Genomic DNA, 17,786 nt, shown 5'->3' with positions numbered 1-17,786 from the left:
CTATATCATATATCCTTATATCTTATATCCCTATATCTTATATCCCTATACCATATATCCTTATATCTTATATCCCTATATCATATATCCCTATATCATATATCCTTATATCTTATATCCCTATATCATATATCCTTATATCTTATATCCCTATATCTTATATCCCTATACCATATATCCTTATATCTTATATCCCTATATCTTATATCCCTATATCATATATCCCTATATCTTATATCCCTATATCATATATCCCTATATCATATATCCTTATATCTTATATCCCTATACCATATATCCTTATATCTTATATCCCTATATCATATATCCTTATATCTTATATCCCTATATCTTATATCCCTATATCATATATCCTTATATCTTATATCCCTATATCTTATATCCCTATATCATATATCCTTATATCTTATATCCCTATATCTTATATCCCTATATCATATATCCTTATATCTTATATCCCTATATCTTATATCCCTATATCATATATCCTTATATCTTATATCCCTATACCATATATCCTTATATCTTATATCCCTATATCATATATCCCTATATCATATATCCTTATATCTTATATCCCTATATCATATATCCTTATATCTTATATCCCTATATGTGGCTCACAATCTACATTTAAAAAAAAAACAAAAAAAAACAAAAAACGGACACCTATCATAACATACACAACCGCACAGGAACTGATGGCTATCTATCTGTTACTGTCCGTTGCCCATAGACTTCGAAGTTAAAAAACCTGGACAATTACTATCTATTTTTTCAAACGGACAGAAAAGTCCTGCATGTAGTATTAGTTTTGTCCAAAATAACGGACCTGGTTGTAAATGGACACAAAGGACATGAGATAAAATCCCATTGAAATGAATGGAAATTGCAAACAGACCAGCGAGTGTCATTGCTAAAATCTTGTACGGACAATAACCCCGGACACTGCTGAGCGGACACCAACGGTAGTGTGAACGCCCCCCGAGTATTGCTTTTTGCAGAATCTGCTAAATAACAATGTATTGTAACACCAGGCAAATATACAATGTTTCCAGTAATAGGTGACATGAATATATATATATATATATCTATCTGTCATTTCAGGGGTTTTCTGTGGGTGTAATACTGATGACATTTCCTTAGGATAAGTCATTAATATCAGATTAGTGGGTTTGACATCCATTGCCCCCAGCGATCAGCTGGTTGGAGTCACCATGGTGCTCTGGTGAGCGTCCATTCTGCTGTACATATCAGTGACGTCATATTTAGGAGTCACATGGTGTATTTACAGTACTGACCTGTAATACTAATCGCAGCCACTATAACGTGTATGGCGCTGTGCTTGATGTGCAATGAAGAGGCTTCAGCATTTGAACAAGCCTCATCCAACAACTGATCACTGGTTTGCCGGATGTCAGACCCCCACCCATCTGGTATTGATAATCTAACTAAAGGACAGGCTATCACTATCTTAGTCATGGAAAACCCATTTAAGGCTCCGTTCACATCTGTACGAACACACCTGTTGCAGATATTTCTCTTGCTTGCAACGCTACTTTTTAAGGTGAAAAGATGGCCCCTAAGGCAAAATCTGTTTATTCTACACTATTTGCTGTCCATCGTGTGAAGGATTTGTCTCTCAGAAGATGAATGGGGATAATGCGAGCGTTTCGCCATGAAGCTTCTGCAACTGAATCAGCCGAGGAATCCGCACATTTTTTCAGGACAGAATTTGAAACAGATTTTGAGGTGAAATCTGCCAAATTCGTCAATGTGAACAGACGCTTACTGATCCATAAGAAGCATGCGTCCTCCATGATAACTGTATCTCATATATTAGGTTATATCTCTCTAGGCGATCATTGCCTTGCACATAACCTCGTCCTCTAGGACATGATCTTCTAGTGTCATGGCCATCAGAATGTTCTCCTTGTAGAAATGCTGTCAGTGTAGTATCTAATGTGCCTTGTATCTATATATCATTGTATACATATCATTCATATGATATGATGTGGGGGTGCAGAGGGTGCAGCTGTAATGGTGTCCAGTAGCCTTAGGGGGCCCATAACCTCCGGCATCAGTACTGAGATTGCAGCTTCCATCTGGCCCATAAGCCGAGGACACCCCCAGATTCCCCGACCACACTAAGGTGGATTAAACTATTTAGCACCCGTAACCATTACTATCAAGAATTCACTGTAGGGATGAGGTAGTGGGCCCTGGACATAAGATTGCACCGGGGCCACAAGACTTTAGTTATGCCATTGGGATCAGGGATGAGGGAATGATATGGGATATCTGATATAATAATACTGTGACTACTTATTCTATTATTATTGATGTACAAACACAGACTAGACAACAGTAGAGGGCAGAAGACATAAAGCTGAGGTTTTTGGTGCACATTTTGGTCAATCTGTCAGAGCCCATCTACTATTCTTAATGATGAACATGTCGGTGCCCATGTCAGATACTCACTGGTGTACCAGGCAGGCCTCTCTCTCCTGGAAATCCTCTCAAACCAGCTGGGCCGTCCTTTCCAGGGACACCAACGGTTCCAGGATCTCCCTGTGAAAGAAAGAATGATTGGGAGGTGTCAGACAGGTTTAGTAAGAGAGTATACGGTCAGCTAGATTATATGAATGTGTAGAGTTGGCAAGGAATCGTCCCCCTACTATAGAACCTGCCGCAATTCAACCCTGCCTTATGGTTCTACATCAGATTATAGAGCGAGTCTGATGGACCTGTGTTATCTTTATATCTTTATGGGAACTAAGCCACCCATAGGTCCTTATAGACCAGAGGACCCCTAATAGACCCCTTGTAAAGTTGTCTGTGATTGCATTTAATAAAAAATCTTTCTGCTTTCCTAGAGATGAGTGTAATGAATGTTATCAGACTCATCTCTGACGCTCCTGGTACCTGCGCTGTTGTGCAGTGAAGCCTGGACATACACCCTGACTTCACTGCGCATGCGCCCCAGGTCCAGAGGAGCAGCTGCTGGGTAAGTATAAAGGAGTTTTATTTATTTTTTTCAGACACAAATGCCATTCAACAGGACTATTTGGGACAGTAACGCCCCAGTCCATAACTATGTGATATAAAGGGGTGCAAGCACCAATACTATACTGTCTGTGAATGTAAAGAAGAAACTTGGGATGGCACTAAAGGAAGAATTCATCATTTACTCACCTTAGTACCTTCTTTACCAGATGGCCCAGACAAGCCCTGCTCTCCTGGAGGTCCTGGGGGGCCGGGGTGTCCTCGCTCTCCCATAGGGCCAGATTCACCTTGAGCACCCTACATAGAAATAGACAAGAGATGCTAGGCATGGCTCAAAGGGTGGACAAGATGAGAAGAGATAATACTGTGTGCTGTTCTGTATCATACCTGAGGTCCGACAACACCAGGGGGTCCGGTAGTTCCCATTTTACCTTGGAAACCCTATGAAGAAACATAAGACAAGCTATTATATGAGATGTTAGATGTTGTCATAGCTTTGTAGGGTAATGTTGGAGGTTTATACAGCAACTGTCCAAAAAAAGACAATACTGACCACTTCTCCTCTCTGTCCAGGATGTCCTGGGATTCCATCTTTTCCTGGGGGGCCCTGTAACAGAACAAAGACCATGTGTTGCAAACCATGTGGTTCTGTTTATGGGGTAAAACGTGGTGTAAAAGTTTACTCTCATGCCAACCCTGCACTTACGCTCCTCTCACACATGCACCAGGAGGTCTGTTATTCTGGTCCATTGGAGGACCAAAAATATGGAAACACTGATGACGGAAATATGATAGACTCAAACTGACACCAAAGGGACGCCATTGATTATAATGGGGTCCACCGGGTTTCAATCAGGTGTATGGGGTTTTTAACTGAAATCGATAGCAGCCCTTTTTCTTCTAGAAACTTCTAACAGATCTGCACCGAACAGATTCCCATGTGAATGCAGCCTTAAAAATTCCTTTTTGATGGAACATACTGTGTGTAAATAAATGTAAGAACAACCCAAAGTTTTCTATGTTGTCTACTACAATATATTCCCTGGGTGCAGGGCCGGCTCCAGGTTTTTATGGGACCTTGGGCGACAGAGCCTCAGTGGGCCCCCTTGTAAAGGAGGTGGGGGAGTCGAGACACTGCGCGTTGCAGATGAAGCGAGTGACGTCATGCAGGAGTGTGGCGTCACCAACGCCATACCTCCCAATCTTTTAAAGAGTAGAAAGAGGGGCAAAATGTGCGGCGCTGCAAATTTAGCTCCACCCACTTTTATGTTGATTCCACCCATTCTCATTCATTTATTATGTGCCCCCACACAGTATAATCCTCCTACAGTCACCTGTAAATTATATGCCCCCCCTCCATCTCTCCCCCAGTTTCATATACACCCTTCCTCTGCCCCCAGTTTCATGTCCCCCCTCCATCTCTGTCCCCAGTTTCATCACGTTCTCCCCCTTCATCTGCCCACAGTTTCATGTCCCCCGTCTCTGCCCAAGTGTCATGCCGTTCCCCCCCTCCCCTTCATTTGCCCCTTCAGTTTCATTGGGCCCCCTCCATCTCTGTCCCCAGTTCCATGCCGTTCTCTCCCCACCCCCTTCATCTGCCCCAGTGTCATGCCATTCTCCCCCCTCCATCTGCCCCATTGTCATGCTGTTCTCCCCCCTTCATCTGCCCCAGTGTCATGCTGTTCTCCCCCCCTCCATCTTCCCCAGTGTCATGCTGTTCCCCCCTCCCCTTCATTTGCCCCCCAGTTTCATTGGGCCCCCTCCATCTCTGTCCCCAGTTCCATGCCGTTCTCTCCCCACCCCCTTCATCTTCTCCAGTGTCATGCCGTTCTCCCCCCTCCATCTGCCCCATTGTCATGCTGTTCTCCCCCCTTCATCTGCCCCAGTGTCATGCTGTTCTCCCCCCTTCATCTGCCCCAGTGTCATGCTGTTCTCCCCCCCTCCATCTTCCCCAGTGTCATGCTGTTCCCCCCTCCCCTTCATTTGCCCCCCAGTTTCTTTGGGCCCCCTCCATCTTTGTCCCCAGTTTCATGCCGTTCTCTCCCCACCCCCTTCATCTTCTCCAGTGTCATGCCGTTCCCTCCCTCCCCTTCATTTTCCCCCCAGTTTCATGGGCCCCCTTCATTATGTTTCACCTTAATATGTAATACAAAACAAACACTTACACTCACCTTCCATCGTTCCCCCGACGCTCCTCTCTCTCTCCCTCCAATCACATACGCGATGCAGGAGCTGTGAGATCAGCTCCTGCTTAGCTCCGGACCGGCTTGCGTGTGTAGGCGTGATGCGATGACGTCATCGCGCCTACACACGCAAGCCGGGCCGGAGCTTTAAAGCAGGAGCTGATCTCACAGCTCCTGCATCGCGTATGTATTCCAGCTCATCGGCGGACAGACGCCGATGAGCTGAAATTGTGACAGGCAAGTGCCGGGGGGCCCCCAGAGGCTCTGTGGGCCCCGGCACTTGCCCGACTATGCCGTGCGCTGACGCCGGCCCTGCCTGGGTGGAGATGCTGAACAATTATTTGGCTGCCCCACCTGTCACTGCAACCTATGAAGACGAGAGACTCCACATGTCTCCACTCCACAACATTCTTAATCATTTATATTTGCAAAAATGTTTCAACTTTAATTGTCTACAAATATATTTATGGGAAATCCCTTTAATCTCCAGCACTCGGCTGTCGGCCATGATCAGATTAGGATGTGCACATGTAACTTCTGCTAATATATGACCAAATACAATGTAAATGGTGTCTGTAAAGTGTCTGGTACAAAAACCGTGTATCCAGTACTGAAAACAAAGAGAAAGCCAGATAAATTGTATATAAGATGTAAGGTCACTTAGGGTGCCATAATGTACCATAACTATAGTTCAGGAAACTGCACAATGTACTTACAGGGGGTCCTTTGGGCCCAGGGAAGCCATTAGAGCCTTGTGGTCCAGGAAGACCCTGGAAGAAAAGAAGGAAATTCATAAGAACAAGCTGAAATGTAAAAATCATGTCACACATGGAAAATACATTATAATATAAGATGATGTTGGGAAGGAAAAGTGAGGATCAGATACAAAGATGTTCAGACACATGAAGTGTAGACTGATGGGCGATGACTTATTATTGGGTCTATGAGATGGTAGAAAGTATTATGGGAAAATGTTTTGAGATCTAAACTTACTCTCTCTCCGGGTGGGCCAGAAGGACCATCTCCTCCAGATGTGCCCTATAGAAGGAAACAAAATAGGTCAGTACGTATCATATACATATACCATAATGTGGCTGAACAGGCAAACAGCATGACTATATACACATACGGTATAAATACCATCAATAGACGGTAACCAGATTGTAGAGAGACGCAGGTTCTGCCATTGACTACTGTCAACATTACCAAACTAAAGTTCAGGATACCCCATGAGGTTAAAAAAGAAAAGGCTAAAGGGGGTAAGAGTATAAAATAATACAGGGATCACAAGTATCGGCATCTCTATCATTTATACAGTTTCCACTCCAAACCTTTAACTAAACCCATGGCATTGTATCTTTGCTCTACACAAGCAAACGAGGCTTAAGTCAATGGCGCATACAACCTATGGACAGGTGTGGCACTGTTTCTGGATTAAGGAGGACTTGTTTTTGTAATTATGGACAACCCCTTCAATGTAACATCACACATTGTATGCAGGCACTATGACTGCCCTAAGGGTCATATAATCTCATAGAAACACTGAAGATTGAGGGCACACATGGTCCATCTAGACTGCCCTTACCACCATTATATCTTAGGATGGACATGTGTATAGGTCAGGGATGTATATTCACTTCTCTACATTTCCCAACCAAATCTGCGGCCAGTTTGTTCCAAACCTCTACTACTCTCTCAGTCAAGTAATATTTCTTGACTTTAGTATTTTCATTATCTCGCCATCATCATAAGCATTTACTAGACAGACTGAAACATCACAACATTGGAGACAAGAAACAGTGTAGATCATTTTATTCACAACCTTTGGTCCTGATTTCCCTGTGGCCCCTCGGGGTCCTCTTTGTCCTCTTGGACCCTGGAAATAAAAGAGAGAATTTATAAATATAGAAATTCAAGTTACTGTGTTGCAAGACAATAGTGTAACGGTGAGGTCCAGATTATAAACAAACTTTGTTAAAGGGGTCATTTAGAACCCATTTATTGGGGTAGACAGTGTGAATGTGACGGGCACTGATGTGTCAGACATTGGTTATAAAATCCTGAGATAAGTGGTGAAATATTGGATTATAAAAATAGTGGAGTTGAATAGCACGTGTGGATAGGGAGACTTAAGAAAGAACAAAGTGAAAGGAATATTCATCAAATCACTTACTGAGGGTCCTCTCTCTCCTCTTGGGCCTGATTTTCCAGAAAGACCCTAGAAAATAAAAATGAGACAATATTCTTACACAATGAAAATCACAGAACATCACAACACATCAGCATTAATAATACTGCCATACAACACAATAACTAATCTATACTAACACAAATCTATCCACACACTACAGAGAAGCTTTGCTATTAAACTTGTGTTTTCAATCTAAATAGTAAATGGTGATTAATATTGAAATATATAAAGCCAGAGCTCTGCTTCTCCAAATCTTGTGCAGAGACTAGATGTAAACATAAGGCTCTGACGGTATACAGCCGCCACTAGAGGGAGCCAAAGATCTCACTGCATACTGGTCCTCACTGAATTCATCCAATGATAAGACTCCCTCTAGTGGTAATAGCAGAGAGTCAGCACAATGTCGAAAGCTTGCTGGCTTTCTATATTATTTGCTGTTATTTTCCTTGACGATTGTCAAATGTTCATCTTCAGCACATTGAAATGGCTCTTAAAGGGAACCTATCCCCAGAACCCAACATATCAACGCAGCCCAGCCCCCTCACTGCCTCCATTGTCAAGAAGGAGTGGGAAATATACAGTAAGCTCCGATACTTCTGCTCAACGCACTTCTGGCTTTGGCTCAAAAAGATGCAACAAAATATGCAATAAAAAAGCAGCGTCTCCGTAATGAGGGGCATCAGCCTAAAACTGGTAATAAATGTAGTTCTAGTTCATTTTCATTAGTAAATCTGCCCCATTGTATATCTACGGCAGGGGGGAAATATATGGTACAAAAATATTAGGAAGGTGTGCAAAAATATACTGTAAGTTGAGAATGCTTTCAGAAATAGAAGGGTTAATATTTTATTTTTGTCAATGAACAAAATGAAGTGAATAAAGAAAAGAGACATATTAAATCCATACCTCCCAACTGTCCCAGATTCTGCAGGACAATCCCGTATTCAGGGTTCTGTCCTGCTGCCCTGGTTGGTGGGAGGTATGTCCCCATATCAACTCATCGGCATCCTCTCCTTAACCATATGATGGTGAAGCAGGAGCCCTCACCAGACAGCTCTGGCTGCACCGCTCTGTGTGAGGAACATCCTTGTGTGCTCTGGACCGGGAGCTGTAGGCGCCATGTGATGACATCATTCACATCGCTCCTGCAGCTCCCTCAACAGTCCGGGAGCAGACGCCCCACAGAGCAGCAGGGGAGAGGTGAGTATCAGGGTTTTATTATGTTAAACAGGTCGCAGATGAAAGGAGGACATTAAACTAGGGGAAGATGGAGGGGACATTAAACTGGGGGAAGATGAAGGGGACATTAGACTGGGGGGAAGATGAAGGTGACATTAGACTGGGACAGATGAAGAGAAACATTAAACTAAGGGAGTAGCTGAAGGCGGAGCATTAAACTGAGGTCAGCTGAAGGGGGGTATTAAAGTGATGGCAGCTGGAGGAGGACATTAAACTGGGGGCAGCTGAAGGGGGGTATTAAAGTGATGACAGATGGAGAGGACATTAAACAGTGTGGGTTGCTGGACAGGGACATTATACTGGGGGCAAATTGGAAGTAAACATTAAACTGGGGGCAGATGAAAGGGGGGACATTAATCTAGGGGGAGATGAAGAGGAAAATTAAACTGGGGCAGATGCAGGGGAACATTAAATTGGGGGAAGCTCTAGGGGGACATTAAACAGTTGGGGGTGGCTGGATGGGGACAGTATACTGGGGACAAGTTGGAAGGGGATAATAAACTGGGGGCAGCTGGAAGAGGACATTAAACCATGGGGGTAGCTGTAGAGGAACATGTTGCCTTTAGTTGCCCCAAGTTTAATGTCCCCCTCCAGCTGTCCCCACAGTTTAATGTCCCCATCCAACTACCAGTTTAAGCTGGAACACCAGGATGAGGACTTCATACTGTGGGGCATTTGGAGGGGAACATTATACTGTGGGGGTATATAATCTTAGAGTGACTGTAGGAGCATTATACTGTGTGGAGACACATAGATGAGAATGGGCGGAGTCAACATAAAAGTGGGTGGAGCTACATTTGCCATAGCGTACATAGCTGCCACACCTTCTATCCCTCTTTCTGCCCTTTGAATGTTGGGAGGTATGGTAAATCCCATAAATATTTGGTGTGACCTTTGCCCTTTGGAGGAGGAGTCCTGGAAGTGATGATCCGGCCCCCGCAGATATAGCCCCGATCTCATCATCATCCAGTCTGTCTGGGAGGACATGAAGAGTTAGAAGGATTGGAGCAAGTAACATCCACAGAAGATCTGGGCTTGTTCTACAAGATGGCGGCGGGAACAAACTCTCTGACGAGTTCTGCTAAAAACTGCAAGTACCGAGAAGAACTGATGGAAGGCAAAGGGCAAAGGTTGCACCAAATATTGATGGGATTTACATTTCTCTTTTCTTCATTTTCTTCATTGTCAAAATAAACTATTAACCCTTCTATTTCTGAGAGCATTCTTACCGTGCAGTCCTGTGTATGTTTTACTGTGGTGACTATAGTTTGTTATTCATATTGAGCATATGGAATATCCATCCAACAATCTGTCTACTGTATAACACTGATATTATAGAAGCCATCAGAGATGATCAGGACAATCAGCGACACACGTTCCAGTAGATCTAAATGGCAGATCATTCTTTCTATGTATTGAACATGAAATCGTAGCTCTGAGGCCGTCCTCCAGAACGGATGGGCTGTACTTATATTAGTAGATAATAACATGTCCCATACCCGTGCTCCCTTCTCTCCGTTTGCCCCTGGGAATCCTGGGAACCCGAGAGATCCCTGTAACGATAGAAGGTAAAACAGATCGTGAGTCCACGTGGTACTTCTGGGTTCTGCACGCCCGTTATAGTCCACTGTGACCCTCCTTCACCTTTGTCCCTTGTCGTCCTGGATATCCTGGCAGGCCTGGAACACCTAGTTTGCCCTAGAAGAAAAAAAACCTATGTTTAATGACAGTCTTGTGTATTAATATTTCACTGTGGACACGCACCAGACACAACCACATCTCACCTTCTCACCAATCAATCCAAGGGGTCCGGGATCACCAGGAGGGCCAGATCTTCCCTTTGGACCTTCAGGCCCATCTTCTCCTCTAGACCCGGGGACTCCACCTTCACCCTTAACAAATATATTGAGAACACATGTATTGTCTGAATAATATACTGTCACATAACCCAGACAATGCTGCATTGTAAAAACTAAAAAAGCATCTTGTGAGTATGGAAGGATCATCGTCACAGCGAGTGAGGTAGTGGAGCAGAGAGACAATACTACCATGTTGTATCCTTACCTTATCGCCTTTTACACCCACGTCACCCTTGAATCCTGGGAAACCGTCTTCACCCTGTCAAAATAGGTAATAAATGTGATTAGGAAGGTTTGTATATTGGTTATAGCTGTAACCAGTCGTATACAGGATTAGTCAGGATTAGTCTTCACCTTTTCTCCTTTATGTCCCTTAAGACCTCGGATTCCATCAACTCCCTGTAAAGACAAAGACAAAGGTATAAGCAAAGAATCGGCGCTGACCATATAAAGGAACTGGGGCAGATTTATTGTGTCACTGCTATGATTGGAGGTCAAGAATGAGCAATTACGAATGCAACTGCTTAGACTTTCTTCCTCTAAAGAACTTTCATGACATCACCAGCTCATACAACATAAAAGCTACCATAAGGCGACAGACAAGCGTAGACTCATTCATCAGCTGACTTCATTAGGCAATGATGGGGAACAAGAGTTTTTCCAGTGTTTGCTCTCCCGATCATCGCTCTTTGTAAAACACATATTAAGTAATAGGATGAACCCCGGGGAAATGGAGGAACATTGTATATAATGTGTCACATAAGATAAGAGCTTTCATTTCCCGTACCTTCACACCTCTGGGTCCAGGGTAACCGATAGGACCTTGTGGACCAGATGGACCCTAAGGAGATAAGAAGAAACTATTACAAAGTGAAGAACAAGATTCTGCAATAAATTTGCAAGGTTGATAGTTAAACCAGAACAAACATTGGGGCGTAGGAGACAAAATATAATCCCATAGTGTTAATGTACTCCAAGAGAAAACAGAAACTGGTAATGATAAGGCTAAAAAACGGGTCAGTAACCATTATTGGTGAACCTGTGTGTGGGATGTAAGAAGCACAGAACTGACCACTAGACTCTACAATTACAGCAATGGACGGCAATCCATGTGAACAACATCTATGCAACTGGAAAAAAAATCAACGTTTTAGGGTAGTTGTTAAACTACGACAATATGGCAGCATCTTAACACCTGAAACAGGTTCTACAAAGGATAAAGATATCGCTCTAATACTATCACTATAATAATATCTAACAGGTGACCATAAACATTAGACAAAGGTTGGCCTGATTCCAATGAGATTGGCCGTCCAACCTGTTCGGAACACATGTATCCTCCATCAAACTAAGCATCCATGTGTTTGGGAGGGTCACAAGGAATAGCTGAGGAGAAGACGCATAATGAAGGATTATAGAACACTGTAGATGAGACAACAAGACGGATACTCACATGGTTGCCTTTGTAGCCTCCAGGACCTTCTTTACCAGGATGACCCTGGAGGAAGAAAAAGACAAATATCTTAGAATAAATGTGATGAACTGGGGGTGGGAGCTTCATCTAGGAATACAATACTGCAAGATTACAATACCGGGACAATATGGCTGCAGTCTGAGTATAAATAATATGATACTGGGACAATATGGCTGTAGTCTATGTATATAGAATACAATACTGGGACAATATGGCTGTAGTCTGCGTATAAAGAATACAATACCGGGACAATATGGCTGCAGTCTGCGTATAAAGAATACAATACCGGGACAATATGGCTGCAGTCTGCGTATAAAGAATACAATACCGGGACAATATGGCTGCAGTCTGCGTATAAAGAATACGATACTGGGACAATATGGCTGCAGTCTGCGTATATAGAATACAATACTGGGACAATATGGCTGTAGTCTGCGTATATAGAATACAATACCGGGACAATATGGCTGCAGTCTGCGTATAAAGAATACAATACCGGGACAATATGGCTGCAGTCTGCGAATAAAGAATACGATACTGGGACAATATGGCTGCAGTCTGCGTATATAGAATACAATACTGGGACAATATGGCTGTAGTCTGCGTATATAGAATACAATACCGGGACAATATGGCTGCAGTCTGCGTATAAAGAATACAATACCGGGACAATATGGCTGCAGTCTGCGAATAAAGAATACGATACTGGGACAATATGGCTGCAGTCTGCGTATATAGAATACAATACTGGGACAATATGGCTGTAGTCTGCGTATAAAGAATACAATACCGGGACAATATGGCTGCAGTCTGCGTATAAAGAATACGATACTGGGACAATATGGCTGCAGTCTGCGTATATAGAATACAATACTGGGACAATATGGCTGCAGTCTGCGTATAAAGAATACAATACCGGGACAATATGGCTGCAGTCTGCGTATAAAGAATACAATACCGGGACAATATGGCTGCAGTCTGCGAATAAAGAATACGATACTGGGACAATATGGCTGCAGTCTGCGTATATAGAATACAATACTGGGACAATATGGCTGTAGTCTGCGTATAAAGAATACAATACCGGGACAATATGGCTGCAGTCTGCGTATAAAGAATACGATACTGGGACAATATGGCTGCAGTCTGCGTATATAGAATACAATACTGGGACAATATGGCTGCAGTCTGCGTATAAAGAATACAATACCGGGACAATATGGCTGCAGTCTGTGTATAAAGAATACAATACCGGGACAATATGGCTGTAGTCTGAGTATAAATAATATGATACTGGGACAATATGGCTGTAGTCTATGTATATAGAATACGATACTGGGACAATATGGCTGCAGTCTGCGTATATAGAATACAATACCAGGACAATATGGCTGTAGTCTGAGTATAAATAATATGATACTGGGACAATATGGCTGTAGTCTATGTATATAGAATACGATACTGGGACAATATGGCTGCAGTCTGCGTATATAGAATACAATACCAGGACAATATGGCTGTAGTCTGAGCATAAATAATACGGTACTGAGACAATATGGCTGTAGTGTGATAATAAATAATACAATACCGGGACAATATGGCGATTTACTATATGTAGTAAATCATAAATAATGCAATATGGGGATGGAAAATATAAATAGAAAAACCAGGAGATGATTGAGTGCTAATGGCAGCAAGATCCGTAAGAAACAAAAAAATAAAAATAAATAAAAAATAAATGATGTGGATGGTTCAGATAAATTGGTTCTGTTTATTGCTCCAAGGACATGAACAACGACATAAAATGGCTATGCACTTAGACGCGGGGCGGATGTCTTCTTCAGGCCAGGCAGGAGGTTTCCAGCAATAGCCTTAGAACCAAAACTCAGGGATAATATGGCTATAGTTAGACCATCAAAAATACAATACCAGGACAATATGGCTGTAGTGTGATAATAAGGAATACAATACTGGGACATATGTCTGTAGTCTGAGCATAAAGAAGAGTGACAAATGCCAGAAAGCTCCACATGAAGAGCCATAAGGAGGATCACTGTGATCCATGTTTGGCCCAACTGATTGAGGATAGTAGGGGTAGTTAGATGTAATAGAGGAGCAAAATAAGTAGAGAAACAAGGTGGAAGCAGAGATGGCGCTGGAGCCAAACATCGGGGGAGCACAAAGGAAGATGGTCTTTGGTTGAAATAACAATAATGGGCTAAGATATTTTTGTGGCTGCATGTAGTAATATGATGTGTACAAGAAGGAGATAGGTCACTACACCTAAGCCATGGTGATCTAATGGGACCAAAACTGTTATGGACCTGCTATGCATCAGGGCAACCATCAGCGAGGACGACCCAACTGTACTGTAGGGCCTTAATTATAGTCTGGACAGGGGCAACAGCCGGGGCAAGTGGGGTCTGACTGATCGATGGGCCTGGTCTAATAACTAGGCGGCAGATTTCAGTTGGGATTCTTGAATGATGCCTGTGGTTATTTGGTGGAGCAATGGGAGTGGTGGGTTTGTTCCCTAATAACCCACATTTTAGTAGATGACTCTGTGTGACTATGTGTGCAGGTGATGGATTAAGAACAAATACAAGACTATGAAAATGCCCAAGAGTATGCACTGATACCCAAAGTGACACAGCTGGCGTATACTCACAGGAGGTCCGTCAGAGCCAGGGATGCCAGGAAGGCCGGGTTTTCCTTGTGGTCCCTGTCAGTAAATATATAAATGTTAGATGCTGTTGTACAACTAACCTCATATCTTCTCTATAAGATTCCAAACAAATGCATGCTTACCGTCTCTCCTGGAGGTCCCTGGGCTCCCTGTGGCCCTGAAAGCCCCTGTGTCCCCGGAGTTCCCTGCTGTCCTGGGGGGCCAGGTTCACCTTGTGGGCCCTAATAAAGAGAAAGGAACATTAAATAAGACCACCTTGTACTGAATATGTTGTGTCGCCCTCTACAGGGAATGAGAAGTAGAGCATTTAACTTACTAGGTTTCCTTTTGGTCCCACATGTCCATCCATACCTCTTACACCCTGCAGAGACAAGAGCGGTGTTACCATGATAAGTACTCATCATATGGATATACAATGCAGGATATATTTAGAATCTACTCACAGGGGGGCCAGGAATACCAGGTGGGCCTTTGGGTCCAAGCAAACCTCTGACACCCTAAGGAAACATAAAGATGACAACTAATTGCGGTATAAACAAAGGTGGATTATAACATACGGTAGAACTGAGGTTGTAAGGTGGCTGTACATCTCTTAGAACTCTTGGTGAAACATGCACACTCAGCTTGGCTAAGGATGCATGTGTTGTCAATGGGGAGAAGGGAATAAGCCACCTCTAGTGACCCTTGGTGGTGTCTCCTGAGCAAACAAAGGCTCAGACCTGTTACAGTTCATCGTGCTTAATCTTTCTCCAGAAAAGGCTGCAGGTTCCACCGCCCGCGGTATTGCAAGAAGGAAAGGGTTTTACTTTTACCAATATAGAAACCAATTGGGGCTGATTTTTCCAGACACCACATCCTACGCCATTCGTGATAATCCTTGCCCCAATGCAGTTTGTGCCTAACTTATGATAAGGTGCACGCCTCACCATAAATTAGGCGACTACTCTGAGATCCAGCGCTTAGACAGGAATCTACATCTAGCTTAGATATCTTGCATCATTTATGCCAGAAAATCGTAGTATATTATAATAAATCTGGCACTGCCAACACTACATGGCACCCAAAAGTGGCACATGGGGCACAATTTTTAAGCAAAAATCCTGACTTTCACCAAAAATGCAACTCTTTTCATGGCTTGTATGTATGGCTGGTATATATGGCTGGTATGTTCGTTGTCTGAGACACAAAACATAATAAATCTGCCTCATTGTGTCAGCTTCAGAACAAAAAACAGTTCTACGATGGTCAGTGCTAAAATGGTCTGTCCTATAATGGTCAGTCCTATAATGGTCTGTGCTATAATGGTCAGTGCTATAATGGTCAGCGCTATAATGGTCAGTCCTATAATGGTCAGTCCTATAATGGTCAGTGCTATAATGGTCAGTGCTATAATGGTCAGTCCTATAATGGTCAGTCCTATAATGGTCAGTCCTATAATGGTCTGTGCTATAATGGTCAGCGCTATAATGGTCAGCGCTATAATGGTCAGCGCTATAATGGTCAGCGCTATAGTGGTCAGCGCTATAATGGTCAGCGCTATAATGGTCTGTGCTATAATGGTCAGTCCTATAATGGTCAGTGCTATAATGGTCAGTGCTATAATGGTCAGTGCTATAATGGTCTGTCCTATAACGGTCAGTCCTATAATGGTCAGTGCTATAATGGTCTGTCCTATAATGGTCTGTGCTATAATGGTCAGTCCTATAACGGTCTGTGCTATAACGGTCTGTCCTATAATGGTCTGTCCTATAATGGTCAGTCCTATAATGGTCAGTCCTATAATGGTCAGTGCTATAATGGTCTGTCCTATAATGGTCAGTGCTATAATGGTCTGTCCTATAATGGTCTGTCCTATAATGGTCAGTGCTATAATGGTCTGTCCTATAATGGTCAGTGCTATAATGGTCTGTCCTATAATGGTCAGTGCTATAATGGTCAGTCCTATAATGGTCAGTGCTATAATGGTCAGTGCTATAATGGTCTGTGCTATAATGGTCAGTCCTATAATGGTCAGTCCTATAACGGTCAGTCCTATAACGGTCTGTGCTATAACGGTCTGTCCTATAATGGTCAGTGCTATAATGGTCTGTGCTATAATGGTCAGTGCTATAATGGTCAGTCCTATAATGGTCTGTGCTATAATGGTCTGTGCTATAATGGTCTGTCCTATAATGGTCTGTCCTATAATGGTCAGTGCTATAATGGTCTGTCCTATAATGGTCTGTCCTATAATGGTCAGTGCTATAATGGTCTGTCCTATAATGGTCAGTGCTATAATGGTCTGTCCTATAATGGTCAGTGCTATAATGGTCAGTCCTATAATGGTCAGTGCTATAATGGTCAGTGCTATAATGGTCTGTGCTATAATGGTCAGTGCTATAATGGTCTGTCCTATAATGGTCAGTGCTATAATGGTCAGTCCTATAACGGTCTGTGCTATAACGGTCTGTGCTATAACGGTCTGTGCTATAATGGTCTGTCCTATAATGGTCAGTGCTATAATGGTCTGTGCTATAATGGTCAGTGCTATAATGGTCAGTCCTATAATGGTCTGTGCTATAATGGTCTGTGCTATAATGGTCTGTCCTATAATGGTCAGTGCTATAATGGTCTGTCCTATAATGGTCTGTGCTATAATGGTCAGTGCTATAATGGTCTGTGCTATAATGGTCTGTCCTATAATGGTCTGTCCTATAATGGTCAGTGTTATAATGGTCTGTCCTATAACGGTCAGTGCTATAACGGTCTGTCCTATAATGGTCAGTGCTATAATGGTCTGTCCTATAATGGTCAGTGCTATAATGGTCAGTCCTATAATGGTCAGTGCTATAATGGTCTGTGCTATAATGGTCAGTGCTATAATGGTCTGTCCTATAATGGTCAGTGCTATAATGGTCAGTCCTATAACGGTCTGTGCTATAACGGTCTGTGCTATAACGGTCTGTGCTATAATGGTCTGTCCTATAATGGTCAGTGCTATAATGGTCTGTGCTATAATGGTCAGTGCTATAATGGTCAGTCCTATAATGGTCTGTGCTATAATGGTCTGTGCTATAATGGTCTGTCCTATAATGGTCAGTGCTATAATGGTCTGTCCTATAATGGTCTGTGCTATAATGGTCAGTGC

General features: G+C 42.9%; 1 protein-coding gene across 5 annotated transcripts in view; it reads right to left on the bottom strand.

The window, feature by feature from the left end:
* Nucleotides 1-17,786, bottom strand: part of COL11A2 (collagen type XI alpha 2 chain) — a 106,412-nt gene that overhangs the window by 23,205 nt on the left and 65,421 nt on the right. For all 5 annotated transcript variants that reach the window (XM_075259551.1, XM_075259547.1, XM_075259548.1 and 2 more), the window contains 19 exons: nt 15,103-15,156; nt 14,976-15,020; nt 14,782-14,880; nt 14,642-14,695; nt 11,953-11,997; nt 11,287-11,340; nt 10,854-10,898; nt 10,705-10,758; nt 10,425-10,532; nt 10,285-10,338; nt 10,140-10,193; nt 7,384-7,428; nt 7,033-7,086; nt 6,204-6,248; nt 5,927-5,980; nt 3,581-3,634; nt 3,415-3,468; nt 3,217-3,324; nt 2,503-2,592 (listed from right to left, as the gene is read on the bottom strand). In XM_075259551.1, the coding sequence (XP_075115652.1) occupies nt 2,503-2,592; nt 3,217-3,324; nt 3,415-3,468; nt 3,581-3,634; nt 5,927-5,980; nt 6,204-6,248; nt 7,033-7,086; nt 7,384-7,428; nt 10,140-10,193; nt 10,285-10,338; nt 10,425-10,532; nt 10,705-10,758; nt 10,854-10,898; nt 11,287-11,340; nt 11,953-11,997; nt 14,642-14,695; nt 14,782-14,880; nt 14,976-15,020; nt 15,103-15,156 (1,170 nt within the window). The remainder of the gene's footprint in view (nt 1-2,502; nt 2,593-3,216; nt 3,325-3,414; nt 3,469-3,580; nt 3,635-5,926; nt 5,981-6,203; nt 6,249-7,032; nt 7,087-7,383; nt 7,429-10,139; nt 10,194-10,284; nt 10,339-10,424; nt 10,533-10,704; nt 10,759-10,853; nt 10,899-11,286; nt 11,341-11,952; nt 11,998-14,641; nt 14,696-14,781; nt 14,881-14,975; nt 15,021-15,102; nt 15,157-17,786) is intronic.

Source organism: Leptodactylus fuscus, chromosome 11 (genome assembly GCF_031893055.1).
Source record: "Leptodactylus fuscus isolate aLepFus1 chromosome 11, aLepFus1.hap2, whole genome shotgun sequence".
In the NCBI taxonomy this organism is placed as follows: Eukaryota; Metazoa; Chordata; class Amphibia; order Anura; family Leptodactylidae; genus Leptodactylus; species Leptodactylus fuscus.
This window is presented reverse-complemented; position numbering and strand designations above follow the sequence as displayed.